Source organism: Piliocolobus tephrosceles, chromosome 4 (genome assembly GCF_002776525.5).
Source record: "Piliocolobus tephrosceles isolate RC106 chromosome 4, ASM277652v3, whole genome shotgun sequence".
Taxonomy (NCBI): domain Eukaryota; kingdom Metazoa; phylum Chordata; class Mammalia; order Primates; family Cercopithecidae; genus Piliocolobus; species Piliocolobus tephrosceles.
The window spans coordinates 131,385,336-131,406,218 of NC_045437.1; the positions used below are offsets into that span (position 1 = coordinate 131,385,336).

Genomic DNA, 20,883 nt, shown 5'->3' on the forward strand with positions numbered 1-20,883 from the left:
AGTGGGTCCTGAATGCAATGACTGGGGTCCTTACAAAAAGGCCATGTGATGGCAGAGGCAAAGATTGGAGTGAGGCAGCTACAAGCCAAGAAACACCAAGGAATGGCAGGAGCAACCAAAAGCTAGGAATAGTCAAGAAAGATTCTTCCCTAAAGACTTCAGAGAGAGCACGGCCCTGCTGAAACCTTGATTTTGAAATTCTAGCCTCCAAAACTGTAAGAGAATAAATTTCTTTTATCTTAAACCATTCAATTTGTAGTCATTTGTTACAGCAGCCTTAGGCATCTAATGCAAAAATCAGGAGGAGAAAGTGTTTTTAAAAGGGGGAGATGATTGGCTAGGTGCGGTGGCTAACACCTGTAATCCCAGCACTTTGGGAGGCTGAGGCAGGTGGATCACATGAGGTCAGGAGTTCGAGACTAGCCTGGTAAACATGGTGAAACCCCATCTCTACTAAAATTACAAAAACTAGCTAGGTGTAGTGGCGCATGCCTGTAATCCTAGCTACTCGGGAGGCTGAGGCATGAGAATCGCTTGAACCCAGGAGACAGAGGTTGCAGTGAGCCAAGATTGTGACACTACTCCAGCCAGGGCCACAAGAGCAAAACTTCATCTCAAACAAAACAAACAAACAAACAAAAAAATGTGAGGAGATGGTGAACTCTTTGAAATGGCTGGTGACAAGTAGAATAAGAGCAGTACTGACAAGGGACCACTGGATTTGGTGAGGAAGTCTTTCATGATCTTGCTAGAAAACTTTCAGTGAAATATTTGGGGTGGAATTCTGATTGAAATGGATTAAGGGGAGAATAAAAGGTAGGAAGTTGAGGCAGTTGCTATAGACAACTTTTTAGGATATTTTTTGTAGTGAAGTGGAGCTGAAGGTTGTGAGGCATGAAGTCAAAAGAGGGATTTTTTTTTTTTTTTTTTTTGTAGACAGGGTCTCACTCTGTCACTCATGCAGGAATGCAGTGGCACAATCATAGCTCACTGCAGCCTTGAACTCCTGGGCTCAATCAGTCCTCCTGCCTCAGCCTCCCTAATAGCTGGCACTAAAGGTGTGTGCCACCATGCTTAGCTAATTAAAAAATTTTTTTTGTAGAGATGGGATCTTACAAGGATGCCCAGACCCGTCTCAAACTCCTGGCCTCACACAATCTTCCTGCCTTGGTCTCCCAAACTGTTGGGATTGCAGGTGCAAGCCACTGTGTTTGGACACATTTTTTAAATAACTGCCATTCTAATCATGTTTGTATGCTAGTGGAAATGACTCAGTAGAGAGGGGACTTGATGGTATGAGAAAGAAAGGGATTTATTTCAGATTTTAAATGCTGGAAAAAAAAAACAAGAGGCTGAGATTCAGACTGCTAGTAGGGGATCTGATCTATGGGTGAAGCCAGGGAACCTCTACCAGGGTACAAGAAAGAAGGCCTAAAATATCGCTACAGTCTGGTCATTTCATTGTGGATAGACAAGGGATTTGATGGATCACTTCGATTTTCTCAGCTACTCACTGAGCTGAAAATAGTGGAAGAGAGAGGATGGGTGATGTGGAAGGTTTGAGAAGAAAGCAGAAGGTTTCCCATGCCCCTGTGGGAGTGGGAAACAAATGTATCAGGACAATGCAGTGGGACTGTGGAGCGCGCCTGAAGGCTCAGATTTGAGATCTGTGATTGGTTGTGTGATTTATCCAGCAATATTAGCCACTCAGATGCAGGTGCAGAGCAGACAGAGAGCCAAGAATCCTTGTAAGTGGCACATTTAAATGACACACCATAGAACCTATGGTGGGTGAAGAGAGATGGAAGGACATAAGGGGAAGATGTAAAGAGCTGGTAGGGTCAGTGGATTGGAAGCTTGATGCTAAGAAGAACACTTTAATAAAGACACTATGAAAACAGGACCAGAACCTTAATAGGAGTGGTCAGCAGGAAAGATTATTGAAAATAAGGTTTTTGTGGCCAGGTGCCGTGCCTCATGCCTGTAATCCCAGCAGTTTGAGAGGCCTAGTAGGCAGGCAGATCACCTGAGGTCAGGAGTTTGAGACCAGCCTGGCCATCATGGTAAAACCCCGTCTCTACTAAAGTTATAGAAATTAGCTGAGCGCAGTGGCGGATACCTGTAATCCTAGCTACTCAGGAGGCTGAGACAGGAGAATTGCTTGAGCCTGGGAGGTGGAGGTTGCAGTGAGTCAAGATCAAGCCTGCACTCCAGCCTGGGTGACAAAGCAAGACTGTCTTGGAAAAAAAAAAAAAAGTAAAGAAAATGAGTTTTTTGGAAGTTGATGTTGATGACAAATTAGCTGAAGACATACTATAGATAATCTCCTAAGTGGAAGAGAGAAGGAGTGAGAGATTCAAAAAGAAATAAACCGTGGCTCATGCCAGAAAGCGTTTTATAATCAATTAAGGGATAAAATATGTACCGAGCAGCTTTATAACACGGCAGCATATGTAGGTCCATCTATCTAACTGGGTCATAAGAGGCTTGAAGGCAGAAATTATGTTCCCGTTCATTTACATCACACTTAGCATCTGCAGGAATTGTGTGTTCTAATTCACTTATATAGCACCTAGTATCTAACAGATGCTATGAATATGTGTTCAGTAAATATTGACTGATAGTATCTTTAGTATCTTTGAATAGTGAAGGTATAAGCATGATAAGCCAAAAAATAATAATAATAACAATGATGATAGTAAGTGCTTATCCTGGTTTGGGCTGCTATAACAACATGTCTTAGATATGGTAATTTATAAACAATATAAGTGTATTGCTCACGGTTCTAGAGGTTGGCAAGTCTAAGATTAAGGCAGCAACAGTTGTCTGGTGACAGCCTATTCCTGGTGACAGTGCTTTCTATGTGTCCTCACATGACAGAAGGGGTGAACAAGCTCCCTCAAGCCTCTAATCCCATTTATGAGAATAGAGCCCTCATGACCTAGTCACCTCCCAGAGACCCCACCTCTTAATACTACTGCAGTGGATAATAGATTTTAACATATGAATTTTGGGGGAACATAAACGTTCAGACCATAGCAATGCTGCTTTCCTTGTGCAAGACATTGTTCTAAGTACTTTATATGTATAATGACACATCTAACCACAAAATCCTACGAGGTAGGTGTTATTAAATAGGAAATTAGGCAAAGAAAAGTTGAGTACCTTGGCCAAGGTCACACAGCTGGGAAGAGGCAGAACCAGGCTTTGAACCCAGTTAGAGTAACTCTAGTCTGCACTCTCCTAGCCGCCACCTCCATTTCCTATTTAGAAAGAGTTGTTAATTAGCCGCACTCTTCTCAGAAGTCTATGACCCAAAGCAAACGTTCTTATTTTGTGAAATCATGTGGAGACATTGTATTAGTCTGTTCTCATGCTGCTAATAAAGACATACCTGAGACTAGGTAATTTACAAAGAAAAAGAGGTTTAATGTACTCACAGTTCCACATGGCTGGGGGAGCTTCACAATCATGGTGGAAGGTGAAGGAGGGGCAAAGGCATGTCTTACATCGCAGCAGGCAAGAGCGCCTATACAGGGGAACTGCCCTTTATAAAACCATCAGATCTCGTGAGACTTATTCACTATCACGAGAACAGCATGGGAAAAACCTGCCCCCATGATTCAGTTACCTCCCATGAGGGAATTATGGGAGCTATAATTCAAGATGAGATTTGCGTGGGGACACAGCCAAGCCATATCAGACATCAAAGAAAACTCACAGGGGCCTGGCGCGGTAGCCCACGCCTGTAATCCCAACACTTTGGGAGGCCGAGTCTGGTGGATCACCTGAGGTCAGGAGTGCAAGACCAGCCTGGCCAACATGGTGAAACCCCATCTCTACTAAAAATACAAAAATTAGCTGAGAGTGGTGGCGCACGCCTGTAGTTCCAGCTACTCCAGAGGCTGAGGCAGAATCGCTTGAACCTGGGAGGCAGAGGTTGCAGTGAGCAGAGATCACGCCACTCCACTCCAGCCTGGGCAACAAAGTGAGCCTTTGTCTCAAAAAACAAAAACAAAGAAAACTCACAGGGAAGATTCCTGAAGTGTTATTGTCTTTTGTTTGTATAGTCATTTCAGGTAAAATAATCATTCATTCATTACTAAGGAGACACCAGTGGGGCTTGAGTTCTAGACTCTGAATAAACTCATCACCTATCCTGGCGTATCAGTGGGACAGGAAGCAGGTGCAGCATAATGGGGGACATACACATAGAACCCTGACGAGTCTGGGTTGTATCTGAGTTCTGCTGCTGCTAACTGTGTGACTCCGGTCAAGTTACTGGACCTCTCTATGCCTCAGTTCTCTCATTTTTAGAATGGCGATAATTGTACTACCTACTTCATAGGTTTTTCATGATAATTAAACGTGATAATTCACGTAAACCACCTAGTACAGGACCTAAAACATAGTAAATGCCCTAAATGTTACTCTTCTAAGTGAACTCCTCAGCATTTCCCTGATTTCCGTGTTAAAGTCCAAACTCCTTTGCATGGCATGAAAAGTCCCTCCTTAACTCCTGGATTGGCCCCAGCTTACCTCATCTTTCCCTCCATTCCCTCTGTAAATCTGAGATCCAATCGTAATTGTTTTGTGTATCGTTTCTTATACGAACTTTACACTCTGGAAGTAACTCACAAGATTCATGATGCAATCAAAATGCAATCTGATTTTATCACTCACTATCGCTTTAAGTATTCAGAAGGAGTAATTTTTTTCTGCCTTCCAATGGAAACTTGGACAGATATCAAGAATTCTTAATTAGTGGGCAGTCCTACTCACTTTAAGTAAAAAATCAGTCTGGATTTGGTAATTAGAAATGTGTCAAGATATTAATTAACTGCCTCAATCTCCATTCAAAAAGTGAGAGTTCTCTGCACCTGTGAGGGCCTGTGGTCACCTTATGCTCTCTCTCCCCCACTTAAATCCTCCCCAGGCACCAGCAGCTGCACTTGGGCAGAAGCCAGCTGAGGCAATGCAGGTTGCTGGTGGTCTTCAGGTTGTCTGCATCTGGCAGGTGCCTAAACTTGATTCCTTCTCTTCTGTTTGCACATCTTTTTTTTTTTTTTTTTTTTTTTAAGATATAGCAGTTTATTAAAAAGAATATATGGATATGCAGCAGTAAGTGACATAATTGATAAAAGAGGACCCATAACATCACTGATTCTCCTATTACTCCATGAAACTACTCCACGCAGTGATTTAGAAGGGACCTTGGTTTGCAGGGTGCACAGGTTGCTTCACATCATAGAATATATAATACATAGGAGCAGTAATTTCATAGAATCTGAACAATCGGCACCACTGCTACTCATATCTTAACTGGTAGAAGCTAGCTGGCTTTTTATAACTGATCAACTATAGTGAGAAGCTGTTGACTCTCCCTGGGTTGTTTGAAGATTTGTTTTTTCTTTTTTTGAGACTGGGTCTGGCTTTTTTGTCCAGGCTGGAATGCAGTGGCGTGATCTCGGCTCACTGCAACCTCCGCCTCCTGGGCTCAAGTCATCGTCCCACCTCAGAGTCCTGAGTAGTTGGGAGGGACTACAGGTGCATGCCACCACGCCCGGCTAATATTTGTATTTTTTGTAGTAGAGATGGGGTTTCGCCATGGTGGTCAGGCCGGTCTCAAATTCCTGACCGCTGGTGATCCAATCGCCTTGGCCTCCCAAAGTGCTGGGATTACAGGCGTGAGCCACCATGCCCGGCCACGGCCAGCTACTTTTTGTATTTTCAGCAGAGACAGGGTTTCACCATGGTGGTCAGGCTGGTCTTGAACTGCTGACCTCAGGTGATCCACCCACCTTGGCCTCCCAAAGTGCTGGGATCATAGGCATGAGTCACTGCACCCGGTCAGCTGACTCCTGTGTATTTTTCAACACTCAGAATGTCTCTCCCCACCACCTCAAGAACTCACAAATGGGCTAATCCCACCCACTTCACACTATTTGCATTTTCATGGTAACATTGTTTCACCTCTATCACAACTAACCCACACCACTTTGCGTATCTGTGATAACTAACCCATACCACTTTGTGTATCTGTGATAACCAACCCACATCATTTATATGTCTGCCCCAACTCCAAGACATTGGAAGGTCTTGGGGTCAGAAACTCGAGATTTACTATTACATCCTGAAAGCCTAACATACAATAAAATGCAAATTTCCAGCCTGTGTGGTGGTTCACACCTGTAATCCCAGCACTTTGGGAGGCCGAGTTGGGCGGATCACTTGAGGTCGGGAGTTTGAGACCAGCCTGGATAACATGGTGAAACCCCATCTCTACCAAAAATACAAAAATTAGCTGCGCATGGTAGTGGGCAACTGTAATCCCAGCTACTCAGGTGGCTGAGGCAGGAGAATCACTTGAACCTGTGGAGGCGGAGGTTATGGTGAGCCAAGATTGTGCCATTGCGCTCCAGCCTGGGTGAAAGAGGGAGACTCCTCTTCAAAAAAAAAAAAAAAAAAAGTAAAAGTAAATTACCATTAGCAGTAGCATTAAAAAAACCCCAAGTATGGTGGAATTAATGTAATAAGGGATATGTAAGACTTCTGTGTGGAAACTAAAAACTTCAGCAGGATCTTGGGAAACTCAACAAGCTGATTCCAAAATTGATATGGAAATGCAAAGAGCCAAGAACCTTCCAAAAAGAAAACCAAGTGGGAAGATGTACTTTACCACATATCAACTTCTTAGAGTAACTGGAACAGTTTGGTGTCAGCACAAGGATAAACAAAGAAACCAGTGGGATAGAATAGAACGTTCAGAAACAGATCTATTCAGATATGCACACTCACTTTATGACAGAGATGGCGCTGTAGAGCACAGAAAAAACAGGTTTAAAACAAGTATTACACATAAAAAATATTAAATTTAAACTAAAAATTTATCTTCCTCAAAAGACATCATTTTGAGACTAAAAAGGGAAGCTATATAACAGAACATTTTGCTTGACACATAATTGACAAAAGACTTGCATTCATAATATGAAAAGAATTACAAAAGAAAACAACAAGCAAAGGACAACCCAAGGGAAAACTGGGTAAAAGACTTGAGCAATTCATCACAAAGGAAATCTTAAAAGGCCCTCAAAATACGAAAAAGTACTCAACCTTATTGGCAATTAGGAAAATGCAAGTTAAAAACCCCATTAGAATGGTTAAAATTAAAAGGTCTGACAATACCAATCATGGGCTGGGAGACAGAGCAACAGGAACCAGATCGCTGTTAGGCAAGTAAAGTGCTGCAATCACCTTGGAAAACAGTTTGGAGTTACCTAAGAAAGTTGAAGATAGGTAGCCCTGTGGCCCAGCAATTCAAGAGAAATGTGTACATGTGGTCACCAGGAAGGCAAGTGCAGAAATGTTGATAGCAGCATGATTCACCACACCTGTAGCTCCAGACTGAAACTTTAGTGTTCATAAATTCAATGTTCATATGACAGAATTCTATACTGCTATGAAAATGAAATAACTTTAGCCTCACGAGAACATAATTGAATCTCACAATGTTAAGCAGAAAAGAATGTTAGTCACAAAAGAATATCTAGGCTGGGCATGGTGGCTCATGCCTGTAATCCCAGCACTTTGGGAGGCCAAGGTGGATGGGTCATTTGAGGTGAGGAGTCCGAGGCCAGCCTGGCCAACATGGTGAAACCCTGTCTCCACACAAAACACTAAAAACACAAAAATTAGCTGGGCATGGTGGTGCACGCCTGTAATCCCAGCTACTCAGGAAGCTGAAGCAGAAGAATCATATGAACCCAGTAGGCAGAGGTTGCAGTGAACCGAGATCATGCCTGGGCAACAGAGAGAGGCTCTGCCTCAAAAAAAAAAAAAAAAAAAGAAAAGAAGAAGAAGGAAAAAAAATCAAGAACAGGCACAACTAGACTACAGTTTTTAGGAATTCATAGTTAGGTGGTCAAAGAAAGAAAAGAAAGTGACTAAATTAAAGTCAGGAAAATGATTACCTTTGGGGCTAGTGAGACAGCTGTGAATGAAACGGCATGTGAGGGTCTTCTGGGGTGTGAACAAGCTTATATTTCTGAATAGTGGTTAAATGGTGGTATTTCATAATAGTACGTGGAGCTGTACAATTGTGTTTTTATGTACTTAACATTATTATTAGTTACCTCCTTATGTTCATAGCAGCATATTATACCCAGGGATGGGTGACAAGCAAATTATAAGGATTGAATGCCTTGTGACCCTTAACTGTAAATAATAGAAAACACAACCCAAATTGGCTTAGGCCAAAAAAGGTAACCTATTGGGTAATATAAATTAAAGAGTGAGGGGGTGGGCATACTGGCTTCAGATAAGGCTTAGAGCTCATACAATGTGACCAGGTGCTGGGTTCTTTTTATGTCTCAGGTTCTCTTTCTTGTGTTGGCTAAATCTTCTGTTGGTTCTTTCCTTTTGTATCCCAGATAACTCCCAGTAAATCCCTGGGATTACAGGTTTCCTTTTTTGGGTCTAGCAGGAAAGAAAAACTTTGCTCTTCCCATAGTTCAGTCAAAACCTCTGGTGTTTAGTCTTACCCCGACTGGCCCAGTGTGGCTCACAGGTCCTTCCCTGGACTAAGCACTAAGGGAGAAAGGATAAACTGGTGGATCCCATTCCTGGTCAATGGCCAACAGACCACCTGTTTATTCAAGGTTCAAGTTGGTATTTGAAAGAAGAACAGGAGAAGAAGAATAGTGAGGAGGTAGCTAACAAATGTCTATGACAATCAATGTCCATTTTATTTAATTGAATATCATCACACATAAACAACAACACACAATTTTGCACTACTTCCTACCTCAGGCTTAATCAGAACCAAGGCAAAGAAAGTAGCTGGGTAGAACAGAGGTACCAGTTGAGCTAAAATCTGAGAACAGCAGCAAAAATGCAATTTTTTTCTGCCAATGTTAGTGATTCTAAACAATCACAGGTGCTCAGATTGATGAAAAGCAAAGCTGGCTTGTCAGATTGGATCTTCTTTAGAGATACTTTGAGGTGAACTGAGAAAATCTGTGTATTGACTGGGCAGTAGAGGATTTAGAGAACTATACTCCATTTTCTTAGGTACGGTAATGGTAATTGGTAAAGTTTTAAAAGCAGCAGGTTGGAGTATTTAGGAGTGAATTGTGTTGATGTCTGTAGCTCTCTAAAATAGCTTAGCAAAAGATACACACACATAGGTAAAGAAAACATGCAAAAATTACCAATTGTTGAATCTAGATTGTATGCATACGGGTGATCATTAAAATATTCTTATAATTCTTTATGTTAGAAACTCTTAAAATGTTGGGGAAATAAAAAATGTTTTCAGAAAAATCTGAAAATTCCAAACAAACAAAAAAGCTGACTTATTACTATGCTTTCTCTTCTTATAGTCTCAGGTATTAGTTCCATACCAGGGAGAAAGAAAGAAATTTATTTTGGTGTTAAAACAATATAAGTTCTATTGCTGTTTTCAATTATCCACGAAAAGTGTTTATTCAGCCCCAGCTATGCGTATGAATCACTTAGTGTTAATATAAAGTTACAGTTTAATCTTTATCACCCTGTTAGAGAATAAAAGTTGACAACCAAGTACTACAGACAGAAGGAAGGGAACTAGGCCAGGTGCTGTGGTTCATGCCTGTAATCTCAGCACTTTGGGAGGCTGAGGTGGGTGGATCACTTGAGCCCAGATCAGCCTGGGCAACATGGCAATACCTTGTCTCAACATGAAAATTAGCTGGTGTGGTGGCGTATGCCTGTAGTCCTAGCTGCTCAGGAGGCTGAGGTGGGAGGACTGCTTGACCCTGTCTCGGAAAAAAAAAAAAAAAAAAAAAGGAGGGGAAACTCTTGAGGACTTTGTACCTCATAGTACAAAAGGTAAGATTAAACACAGAGGTTTTGATTGAGCCACATTGGGCCAATCAGGGGTAAGACTAAACACCAGAGGTTTTGATTGAACCATGGGAAGAGCAAAGTTTTTCTTTCCTGCTAGACCTAAAAAAGGAAACCTGTAATCCCAGGGATTTACTGGCAGCTATCTGGGATACAAAAAGAAAGAACCAATGGAAGAATTAGCCAATACAAGAAAGAAAACGTGAGACATAAAAAGAATCCAGGACCTGGTCACAGTGTAAGAGCTGTAAGCCTTATCTGAATATTGCATACATAATACTGAGGTACAAAGAATATTAGCACACATCATTTCATTTATTTTTCACAACAACCCTGCGAAGTAGATACTATTACCATCCCTATTTTACAGACAATAAATGGAGGTGTTCTTAAGTTACATACACTTGGCACAGGGTCCCATAGTTAACAGATAGGAGGCATCTGAATCGAAGAGTAAATCTCTCCTCATATACTGCTGGTGGGAATGTAAAATGATGCAGCTGCTTTGGAAGACTATTTGGCAGTTCCTCAAAAAGTGAAACCATAGAGTTACCATATGACCCAGCAATTCTACCAGGACAAATGAAAATGTGTCCACACAACAACTTGTACGTGAATGTTCATAACAGCACTACTCATAAACGTCAAAAAGTGGAAATAACTCAAGTGTCTATCAGCTCATGAATGAATAAACAAAACATGATATATCTATCTATACAATGGAATTTTATCTGGCAAGAAAAGAAAATTAAGTACCAATACACGCTACACATGCATGGACCTCAGAGATTATGTTAAGTAAAATAAACCAGACACAAAATACTACATATTGTATAATCCCCTTTATATGACATGTCCAGAACATGCAAATCTGACAGAAAGATTAGTGATTGCAGAACGATTAATGATTGCTTAGGGCTGGGACAAGAAGGTAAGTAACTGCTAATGGATATGGGTTTTCTTTTCCCCAGCGGGAGGTTATGATGAAATGTTCTGAAATTGATTGTGGTGATGGTTATACAACTCTGTAAATATACTAAAAACCACTGAGTTGTACACTTTTAAACAGGTGGATTATATGTCAAATAAGCTGTGTGTGTGTATATATACACACACACATATGCATGAAAAATAGAGTGAACCTCCCTTTACTGCATAATGTTGCCTAACAAAACTATAGTTTTCTTTGTAGAGTTGGCTCTCAAAATCAAACCAGGAGGGTAGCCAGGTTGAATATATATTATCTAGACTCTTCTAATTAGGAAGTTGATTATTGAATTGGATATCTTTGAATATCTAGTTGTTTGAATTGGATAAAGAAAACCTCAAAGTGCCCAGAAAACATTAGGAAAAAAAAAGTGTGTGAATAAATGAAGACATGAAAATTCTCCCTCATATTCCCAGTGTTGGCTATCCATGGTTCTTTGGATTTTGGCCCCATCATGTGAAATCTGTTATATGACATTCTCTAGATTTAGAAGACAGTGCATAATAAACTGGCCATCAGTTGTCTGCGGATTTGCAACAGAAGACTATTTCTATGTGACTATTAGCAATAGTTGGCTGTATCAGGAATTCAGGAGCAAGCCTTTTGGAATGGCTAGAACTGAAACATATATGCACTCTTTCAAACTTTGTGCTGACTTCCTCCTCAATGTTGGATGCCTTTAGACAGGAAGGAAGATAAGCTTTCGATTCCTAAATGGTCTGCCATTGGGCAGTTATAAATATACCACATCTTTCCTTCTAGCACCCTGGGCAAGTTGCTTTTATGACCAAGCTGTGGCATTTAGACATTTTCTTCCAGGTGCTTAATGACAAATTTAGCTCCTGGCTTTTCCTGATTCGGGTGGGTTTGGGTGCCTCTAGAAAGTACTTCCTCTGCACTTGATTGAGCTCTTTTATTTGAGCTGCCCTCTCTTCACCCGGCCCACCCCCACTTCTTTTTTCTTTTGCGTTTCTTTTTAGTTCTGTTTGATTACCTGCTTCTGGCAATGTGAAGCTTTCCCATAACTGGATTAGCAGCACAATAATAGCAGTAACCCTTTCATTACCAGAGTAATTTTCTTTACTTGTTTTGAACTTCAGCATTTACAGGCAAGTGCTATTAAGTTAAAAGGTAAAAAGACATGTGACTTTTTCTTGCTTTTACAAGTCCAGAATACTCATAGTGAGGGTTACAGGGCTTTGAAGCCATTTCCCCCACTTTAAAAAAAGGAAAGATAAGAGCTGAAGTAGGCCTCTCCTCCATTTAAAACACAAATCCAATTAGAGACCAGCCTGACCAACATGGAGAAACCCCATCTCTACTAAAAATACAAAATTAGCCCGGTGTGGTGGCGCATGGCTGCAATCCCAGCTACTCGGGAGGCTGAGGCAGGAGAACTGCTTGAACCCGGGAGGCGGAGGTTGTGATGAGCCAAGATCACACCACTGCTTTCCAGCCTGGGCAACAAGAGTGAAACTCCCATCCCAAAAAAAAAAAAGAAAAGAAAAAAAAAAAAACCCCTCCAAATCTAGCAACCATACTTCTTGTAAGAATCACATTTTCAGGATTCTGCCATTTATACAAGAATAACAAACCAAGTTAGAATTTAGTGTTACGTTCATTTTGACTTCTTTGTAATCTGTTTCTGGCCTTAGGTTTTCTTGACTCAGTCAGATGCAAAGTTTTTAAAACAGGGAGGGGACCAAGAGATAAGGTCTTGCTATCTTGGTCCATTTCCTATTCCAGTCATTATTCATGTGGCTTCTGTACTTTTTTTACTTACTAGGCTAGATAAAGAGACTCACGAACTGCCTCCCTGGTATGTGACAGGCTTAATGACTATGGTGAAGTAGTCTGAGGCACCTGGATGAAAGGTGGTTATAGTGAGTTAGGTACACAATTCCCACACATTTTAAACACTTGATTCCTACAGAGCTTTCAAACTAATGGAAGGCAAGTTACTCTGAGTTTGGTTGACTGATACCTCCAGGGGTTGCATTTTCTAAATACAAAGCTAGCTTTCACAATTTTAGCAAGATACAAGAGTGTCCAGAATTGGGGGTTTACCATTCAAAGAGCAGAGGCTAGAGACTTGAATTTTCAAGGAGGGTCCTCAACACAGACATCGAGATTACAGTACATTAATTTCTCTTGCACATGAAGAAGTTGAGGCTTCACAATTTCAGCATGACCCTGTATAGTTGCAACATCTTACCCGTCACTGGGTGTGTATCTTCCACTGGCTCTTTCAACATCTAAGTCCAGGCTAGGTTCTCATAGCAACTGGCTCCCCAGGAACTAACGAAAGGAGAAAGCGAAAAACAGTGGAGGGGTTTTGGTGGTGGTGGAAGACAGGGGAGATAGAAGTGGGGGTTGCAGAAGGTCGTGGTGAGGCAGTGGCAGACAAACGGGGAATGAGAAGTCTTGTCAAGCCCAGGGGTATGATAAGTTTTGTTAAGCCCAGAAGACTGTCGTTGTGTAAACACACAATATGCTTCAGGCTATGTACTGTGGGGAGCAGTTCCTGCCCTAAAAGGTGTTGGCATTTAAATTAGGGTAGGATTATGCATCTGTGATAGAGACTGGCACAGAGACAGAAAAAGTGGAATTCCTCTACTTTGGGGAGGGGAAAATATACATTAACCTGTTTTGAACCTTAGGCCAAGACCAGGTTTCATACTGCAATAAAATTCTTTGTATCAAACCATGGGATCAAAATTGTTACAGATACTCAGTGAACAGTTCCAATACATTCATTCATCCACTCACTGACTCCACAGGGGTTTGAGCGCCTGCACTCGGTGCTGAGCACCGCTGAGCCATACCAGACGCCAAGGAGTTGACAGTCTAGTCAGTCCAGTCAGTGATGGGGTTAAAACGAATTTTCGCATCGGCATCAGGCCTTCAAATTCTCCCACGTGGTCCCTGCAGGTGAGTGTGGGTGTGAGCGCGTGTGGCCCGTGGTGTTTGGGAGTGAGAGAGCACGTGTGTCAGAATGGCGCGTGTCACAGTGCGCGTACAGGTGTCGCCGCGGTACGCCTCTCCATAGCCGCCGGAGCCGGGCTGTACCGATTTGGCAAGGCTTATGTCTCCCGCCCACGCACCGGAGGCGGTGCGGAAAGCACTCCGCGGGTGCGATTGTGAGTGAGCGCGGGCGCGCGCGGGAGGGGCGGGGGAGGGGCGCGCCGCGCTGGCGGGGCCGCGCGCAGGCGCAGAGTGCGGAAGCCGGGCCGCGGCCGCCGCAGAGCGCCGGGGGCGGGAGGAGCGAACGCAGGAGACCATGGCCGCCGCCGCCGCCGCCGCCGGCTGCTGAGGGGCTCGGCCCGCGAGCGCCTGCTGCCGCGGACGATGGTGACCGTACGAGCCGGGCCGCTGCCGCTGCCGCTGCCTCCGCCTCCCCAGAAGCAGCATCCGAGGCCCGGCGCAGAAGAGCCGCCGCTGTGAGCCGCACCGTCCCGGCCCCCGCCGCCGCCGCCCGAGGAGAACGGGAGGGCGGGCGAGAGAGCCGGGGAGTTGCGGAGCCCGCCCGCCGGCAGCACCGCTCCCCAGGGAGGGAGTCCGCAGCCTGAGGTGACCGCGCCGCCCGCCCGGCCCCTTCCCATCCCCGCGCCCCCCGGCCGCTTCCCACGGCCTCCCTCCCCTCCCCCATCGCGTCGCAGGCTCCTTCCTCTTCTCCCTGTTCGCTCCTTTGTTTTTATCTTGCTTCACCTCCCTCTTCTCCCTAGCCTCGGAGGAGTCCACATCCCCTCTTCACCTGTAGCACCTTTCCCTCCCATCCTCCAGCCTCTTCCGCCATCCTCGCCTCCCTCCGACCCTGCTCTCCCCTCCCGGGCCCGGCGCAAAGCCCCCTCTGCTCCAGCTCCTGGGCCTCGGCCGCCGCCTCCCCGCCCTCCCATCCCTTCCTCTTTCCAGGCCTGGAGAGGTCCCTTACATTCCTGAGATGCCCTTCCTCGGGGCTCTACCCCTTTGCTTCCCCAGCATCCCATTTCTAGGCCTTTTTCAAGACCCTTCCAGAGCGGCCCCTTTCCAGCTCCCTTTCTCGTTTCCATTTCCAACTTTGCCTCTTTTACTTCTTTGTTCACTTTGCTTCCAGCTTCCCCTCCCGCTTTCTCTTCGTCTTACCCTTCTTTGATCTACGCAGCCCCAAACTCAAGCTCCCTGCTTTCAGGTGGTGCGAGGTTGTTTGGGGGTGCGGAAGGGCCTGCCAGTCCATTCTTCGAGGGGGGACCCATTGCTCTGCATCCCGTCCATCAGTCCTTTTTTATAGTAAGAGGGCTGCTCATCCTTTCTTTTTTGTCCCCGTGGTTTGCTCTCTCGCTGCCATCCCTTCTGTCCTCCCTCCAGTTCTGCTTTCCCTACCCAAGGACCCTCAGACCCGTTAACCCCCCTTCTGGAATGAGTTCGCTTTCTGTTCGGGGATGCTGAACTTCGCCCGCGTTTTTCTTCGCGAGCCTTTTGGTACGTGGCGTGGCGCGACACAGTCAGCACCCTTGGCGAGATAGGAGGGAAGCTCCCGAGCCTCTTTCCTGGCAGAGTTTTTGCTGAACGTAATCTCTTAGCCCCGCGGCGGCGGCCCGGTTGCTGCTGCTGCTGCTGCGCTGCCTGCTTGCGGCGAGCTGGGTTGGGGTTACTGTAGTTCAAACGCTTCTGAGATCAGCAGGCGTGGTGGGAGGAGGTGCGGGGAGAGAGGAAGGGGCCTGTGCAGTGAGCAGGCATCAAAGATTAATGGATGGCTTTGCGTCGCAGTCTGCAGTAAACAGGAAACTAGTCTGAAAGGGAAGGAGAGGGCTGTGTGTCTTTCTATTTTTTAAAATACGGAGTGTGCAGTTTTACTGAATCTTGAATCATGCCCAAAAGAATGAGCTGTCGGTGCTGCAGTCGTGACCCAGGCTGAGCGCCCGATGGCAGAGGTAGCAGTTTTATTTCCTCTCTCTGTTCCTTACGTTGAAAGATGGCCTTTGTATTCAGAGTGGACTCCCTGTCTTTGCGGTTTTGGAGATGATTAGAAACCACAGAATTGCTAGTAGTTTATGTGGAGATCAGGTACATACAAAGTTAGCTAGCAACGAGTGGGAGTGGGGAGGACCGGCTATATTTAAAACATGTGCCATTGCTTATGTAAGAAATGCGTTCTGTTTCCTGGTATCTCAGTTCTGGGCTTTTACTTAGAATTTTAGGCTCTAGCTCTGTGCTCTTAACGTTTTCAATGAGGCCTACCATCCTAACAGATGGACAGCCCGAAAATTTGCTTTTCTTAAGATCAGTTTTAGTTGATGGTAGAATTTTTTTTTAACTGGTTGGGAGAAAGAAAGGAGATAATGGTAAATGATGATTTTTGTTTTTCTGTTTTGGGGGAAGGTGTAGAAGTATTGTACTGAAGAGTTTTAAGTTGGGTCACGTGTCATTCTTGTTTTTTCTTTGTCTTTTTAAAAAAAGAGTTTCGGAGGTGTGAGTTTTTTTGTTTTTTGTTTTTTTGAAGAACTGTGTCAAGTAAGAGAAATGAAAAACTCATTTTTTTCTTATTATTTGACATAGTTCTTATTTGACATAGTTCTTATTTGACATAGTTCTTCAGAGATTAGCTGTGACTTTAAAAACCTACATTTTTCTTATTCAGGACGATTTGTATGTTGTCTTCGTATTCAAAACTAAAATCCCATATTTTCAGGAAAGTGTGGAGTGAAGCCCCCTGTGTTTTCTAACCCACAGATTTGAATGGTAAACCGTACAACATTATACTTCTACAAGACATTACTGTTTTCATAAGTACCGATTGCTGCTTCGAAGCCTGAGAAAGTCATTTAATGAACTCGTTGAGGTTCCCTTTTTGGTTAGCATTTGTTGAACCTCTCTTGTGGTTTTTGAAAAGAAATGCCTTTTTTTTTTTTTCGTTGTTGTTGTTGGTTTTGGCGGTTTTACTGTGTAAAACATCTTTTAAGTTTGAGTCACATTTAGTTTATGTTACCTGCGGAGACATCATGTTGGAGTATTACTTTCCTTTCAAAGTTCAAGGAGGAAATTTTAAAATCTTGCATGGAAGATAAAACAGTATAGGAAGTTTATATATTAGGCTTTGGGTGTGTTAATTAAACCTTTCGGTTTTTTCTGTTTTCAACTCTCCTGCTTATTTTCTAGGATTATTTGGTATTATTTTGTTTTTAAGAAAAGATTGAGCTCCCCTGTACTTTAGAATGTGCTGATTAGTCCTGTCTGACAGTAAATCTGGAACAGGATAAATTAGGTAACATTATAAAGGTATTCTCCAGATCAGGAGAGAAGGCTCCATTTTACTTCGTGTTTGTATGATACAGTGATACGAGTAATTGCAAGGACTTGCAAAGAAGACGAATATTTTACAGTTTTATTTTGATGTTGGTTTAGTGTGTGGTGCTAAAGTGTGTAAAGTACCTATTTGTGATGGTAACTATCATGCATACTTTTACTTTACAAAGGTTCAAAGTGATAAGGTTTTGGAATTTTTTTCTTTGGTTTTCCATGTATTAAATTTGTTTCTTCAGTGCCCTTATACATGACCAGCTTGCCACTGACTTGCTAAAATAACATTCACGTATAGAAATAAACGAAACATTTAGTAAGCAATAGATTCATTATTAAATGGACATACTTAATTCTATCCAAAGTCCTTGTTAAAAACATTTCAGTCTCGAGTTGACTATGTGGTAGAGTTGGGGATCTTGGATATTGTTCTTTATTGACAGCTTTCAGAACCTAGTATTTTCTCTTTATGGAAATAGAAATATGTCCTGTTTTCTGTTTCTTACTATATTTGTTAGGCAGGAGTGGTGGGTGGAAATAAAGAGGGAACATGTACCATTCTGCTAATGGACTTTTGTAATAGAGATGATCTTCTGTACGGATTAGAGAGGTTTTTTTCCCTAGCAGACCTTGATTTCTAAAGCAGGATTAGTTATTTGTTTAGTTTAAATTTTCTTCTTACCTGTTTAGGAGCCACAATAAATGGTGAAAATGGGCACATTTTAAAATAGCAAAGCATTGAAAAAAGAGAAAGGTTCCAAATCAAATGAAATAAATATGGGCTACGAGTGTTAAATCAGTAATAGCTCCTCCCCCCTTGTTACTTATAAAAACAGAGGTAATGATTTATATTGGATTCCAGAATATAGAAAAATAGTTACTTTTCGATTGCAGTATAAAGACTGTCAGTAATACTGTCATCTCAGTACGTGGTGATTTTCACATGGTGGCTGGTGGTTTGTGAGAAAATCTATTCATGTTACTTTGAAATAAATTCCCAAGAGAGTATTGGGTTATCAGTTTGCTCACTAAGTATTTCCAATGTGATTCCTGAAGTTATCTAGATGGCTTATACACATTAAAATGCATTAAACTCTTTACCAACAATTTCTGTGAATATTTTGGTGTATTTTTTCCTGGGATTAAAAAATAATAATAATATCATGGACTTTGAGAAATTTAGATTCCTCATTGGTGTGGTTTGCAATAAATGTTAAAGATTAGAGATTTTATTTTTCAGTGCATTTTTCCCCCTTAGGACATGATATTTAGTTTTGATTTTCACAATAATATTTTTTCTTATGTAGGAAAATTATGAAAATGATCTTGTTCATGTGAAATAATCAGAATTGCAGTACTTATCTATAAAAATGTTAAGTCTCTATTATTGGTAGCTATATATATAAAATATTTGGGTTATGGGAATGGTTGACATATGATTATTGAAAAGCTTTCATTAATAGTGTGCCAAGTTAGGTTGCCTTTAGCTTTTTAACAATCTGAACTAGGAAACTATGAAAATTGGAGGGTAAGATGGAAATACTGACAAATATTTAACCATAGCATAGCAATCTGTCACTATAATTTTCTGCAGAAATAAATGTTTTCATTTGTCCTGTAATGTCTGAAATTACTGCCAAAGCTGGAAATGTGTTTAGCTTTCTCAGCATAATTCTTAAAAGGATATTGTCAGAGCCAACAATCCAGAATTATCTTTACTCTTTAAATTGTTCTTTACCCACTTTTGTTTGCCCTGTTTTTTTTTTTTTTTTTTTTTGAGACAGAGTCTAGCTCAGTCGCCTAGGCTGGAGTGCAGTATCATGATCTCTGCTCACTGCAACCTCTGCATCGCGAGTTCAAGCAACTCTTCTGCCCCAGCCTCCTGAGTAGCTGGGACTACAGGTGTGCGCCACCATCCCTGGCTAATTTTTGTATTTTTAGTAGAGACAGAGTTTCACCATATTGACCAGGCTGGTCTCGAACTCCTGACCTCGTGATCCGCCTGCTCCGGCTTCCCAAAGTGCTGGGATTACAGGCGTGAGCCACTGTGCCCCGCCTGGTCTGCCCTATTGTATTTTTTTGGATTAATTTGAAGCTCTACCATAATAAGCAGTGTGGCATTGAATTGTCCCTTTAAATAGTAAGTTGTCCTGATAACTGCCTTTCATTTCCTCCTTTTTTTTCCCCCTCTCACTACTTATCAAGGTGTATGCAGAGACAAGGGCTGCAGACTCAATGCCTGGCTTCTTCCATGTGCCTGGTTATCTATATATCAAGGGAAGATTTTGATGAACACTTTAAAGACAGATGATGGGAATTTTAGACCATATCTAACTTTAAAGATTCAAGGAAATGATACTGTAAATAATGTTTCCTCTACCTGTATCTACATCATGAGTTCTCTGGATTGTAAATTTATCACTTCAATTTTGATTGCAGGTGAATAAGGAAAAGCATAGAGTACAAGATGCTGCAAACTAAACGTGCAGTTATCAAGTTTTTTTGAGTTTCTTAGGCTTTTTCATAGAGGAAATATTCAAAATTCACCCTTTTATGAGCTACATAAATCGCAGTTTTATTGGAGTGAGTGAATTTTTCAAGTTAATTGTATACAAGTTACAGTAGTCTTACAGAGTGTTTTGTTCCTAGACTTGGAGTTAGTGGCCTTTTAAAAAATTGGTTTTGAGGCCAGTACATTTAATCAGAATTATAAGATTGGGCAGAACTGAAAGGGTCAATGTGAAAACACAATACAGAGGTTATTTCATGAATATCTAAAAATAGTAGATGTGGCTGAGAAGTAGTATTATGCATTCTCACATAGTTTTGTACAGTATGTGACAACCTATTAGATTCATAAAAGGATATCTAACAGCTATTTGTGTTAACTTTTTATTTTTATATGTTGTGTCTTCTGAATTTTAGGTCTTCTCCAAGAAGAAAAAAAGAAAACATGGCTGCAAAGGAGAAACTGGAGGCAGTGTTAAATGTGGCCCTGAGGGTGCCAAGCATCATGCTGTTGGATGTCCTGTACAGATGGGATGTCAGCTCCTTTTTCCAGCAGATCCAAAGAAGTAGCCTTAGTAATAACCCTCTTTTCCAGTATAAGTATTTGGCTCTTAATATGCATTATGTAGGTGAGTGTCTACATCACGTTTTCTGATCTTATAGTGAGCATTCTGATTTATGTCTTAGTATATTTTTGAATTTGGGTAAAATGAAGTACATTTTCATTAAGATGATAGTGATGTAGTTATTGATGAGTATTTATGAATCTTGTTGATAGTTTTGTCTTACCATTGCACATGAATTATTAAGGCTACTTAAGTAGGCAGTATTGGATTTATTTTACTGGATAAAACTGGAAGGCAGAAGAAAACATTTTTGATTTGAATATGATGAAATATAAACAATGAGAAATACTTTTAGAGACATTTGGACTCTTCTAATTTGTTCTTGTTTTGGAGTTTGGTAGTAATTCAGTGTTCAGTTAAATGAAATGTGGGATTCCTAGGTATTTTATTCTCTTTGAAGCAATTGTGAATGGAAGTTCATTCCTGATTTGGCTCTCTGCTTGTCTGTTACTGGTGTATAAGAATGCTTGTGATTTTTGCACATTAATTTTGTATCCTGAGACTTTGCTGAAGTTGCTTATCAGCTTAAGGAGATTTTGGGCTGAGACAATGGGATGTAAAGGACCTCTTCAAGGAGAACTACAAACCACTGCTCAGTGAAAT

General features: G+C 42.0%; 1 protein-coding gene across 1 annotated transcript in view; it reads left to right on the plus strand.

Annotated features, from left to right (window-relative positions):
* Positions 1–20,883, plus strand: part of RNF145 (ring finger protein 145) — a 106,907-nt gene that overhangs the window by 40,100 nt on the left and 45,924 nt on the right. Inside the window, exon 2 of the mRNA XM_031935487.1 lies at positions 20,072–20,283. Coding sequence (XP_031791347.1) covers positions 20,100–20,283 — 184 coding nt within the window. The 5' untranslated portion in view covers positions 20,072–20,099. The remainder of the gene's footprint in view (positions 1–20,071; positions 20,284–20,883) is intronic.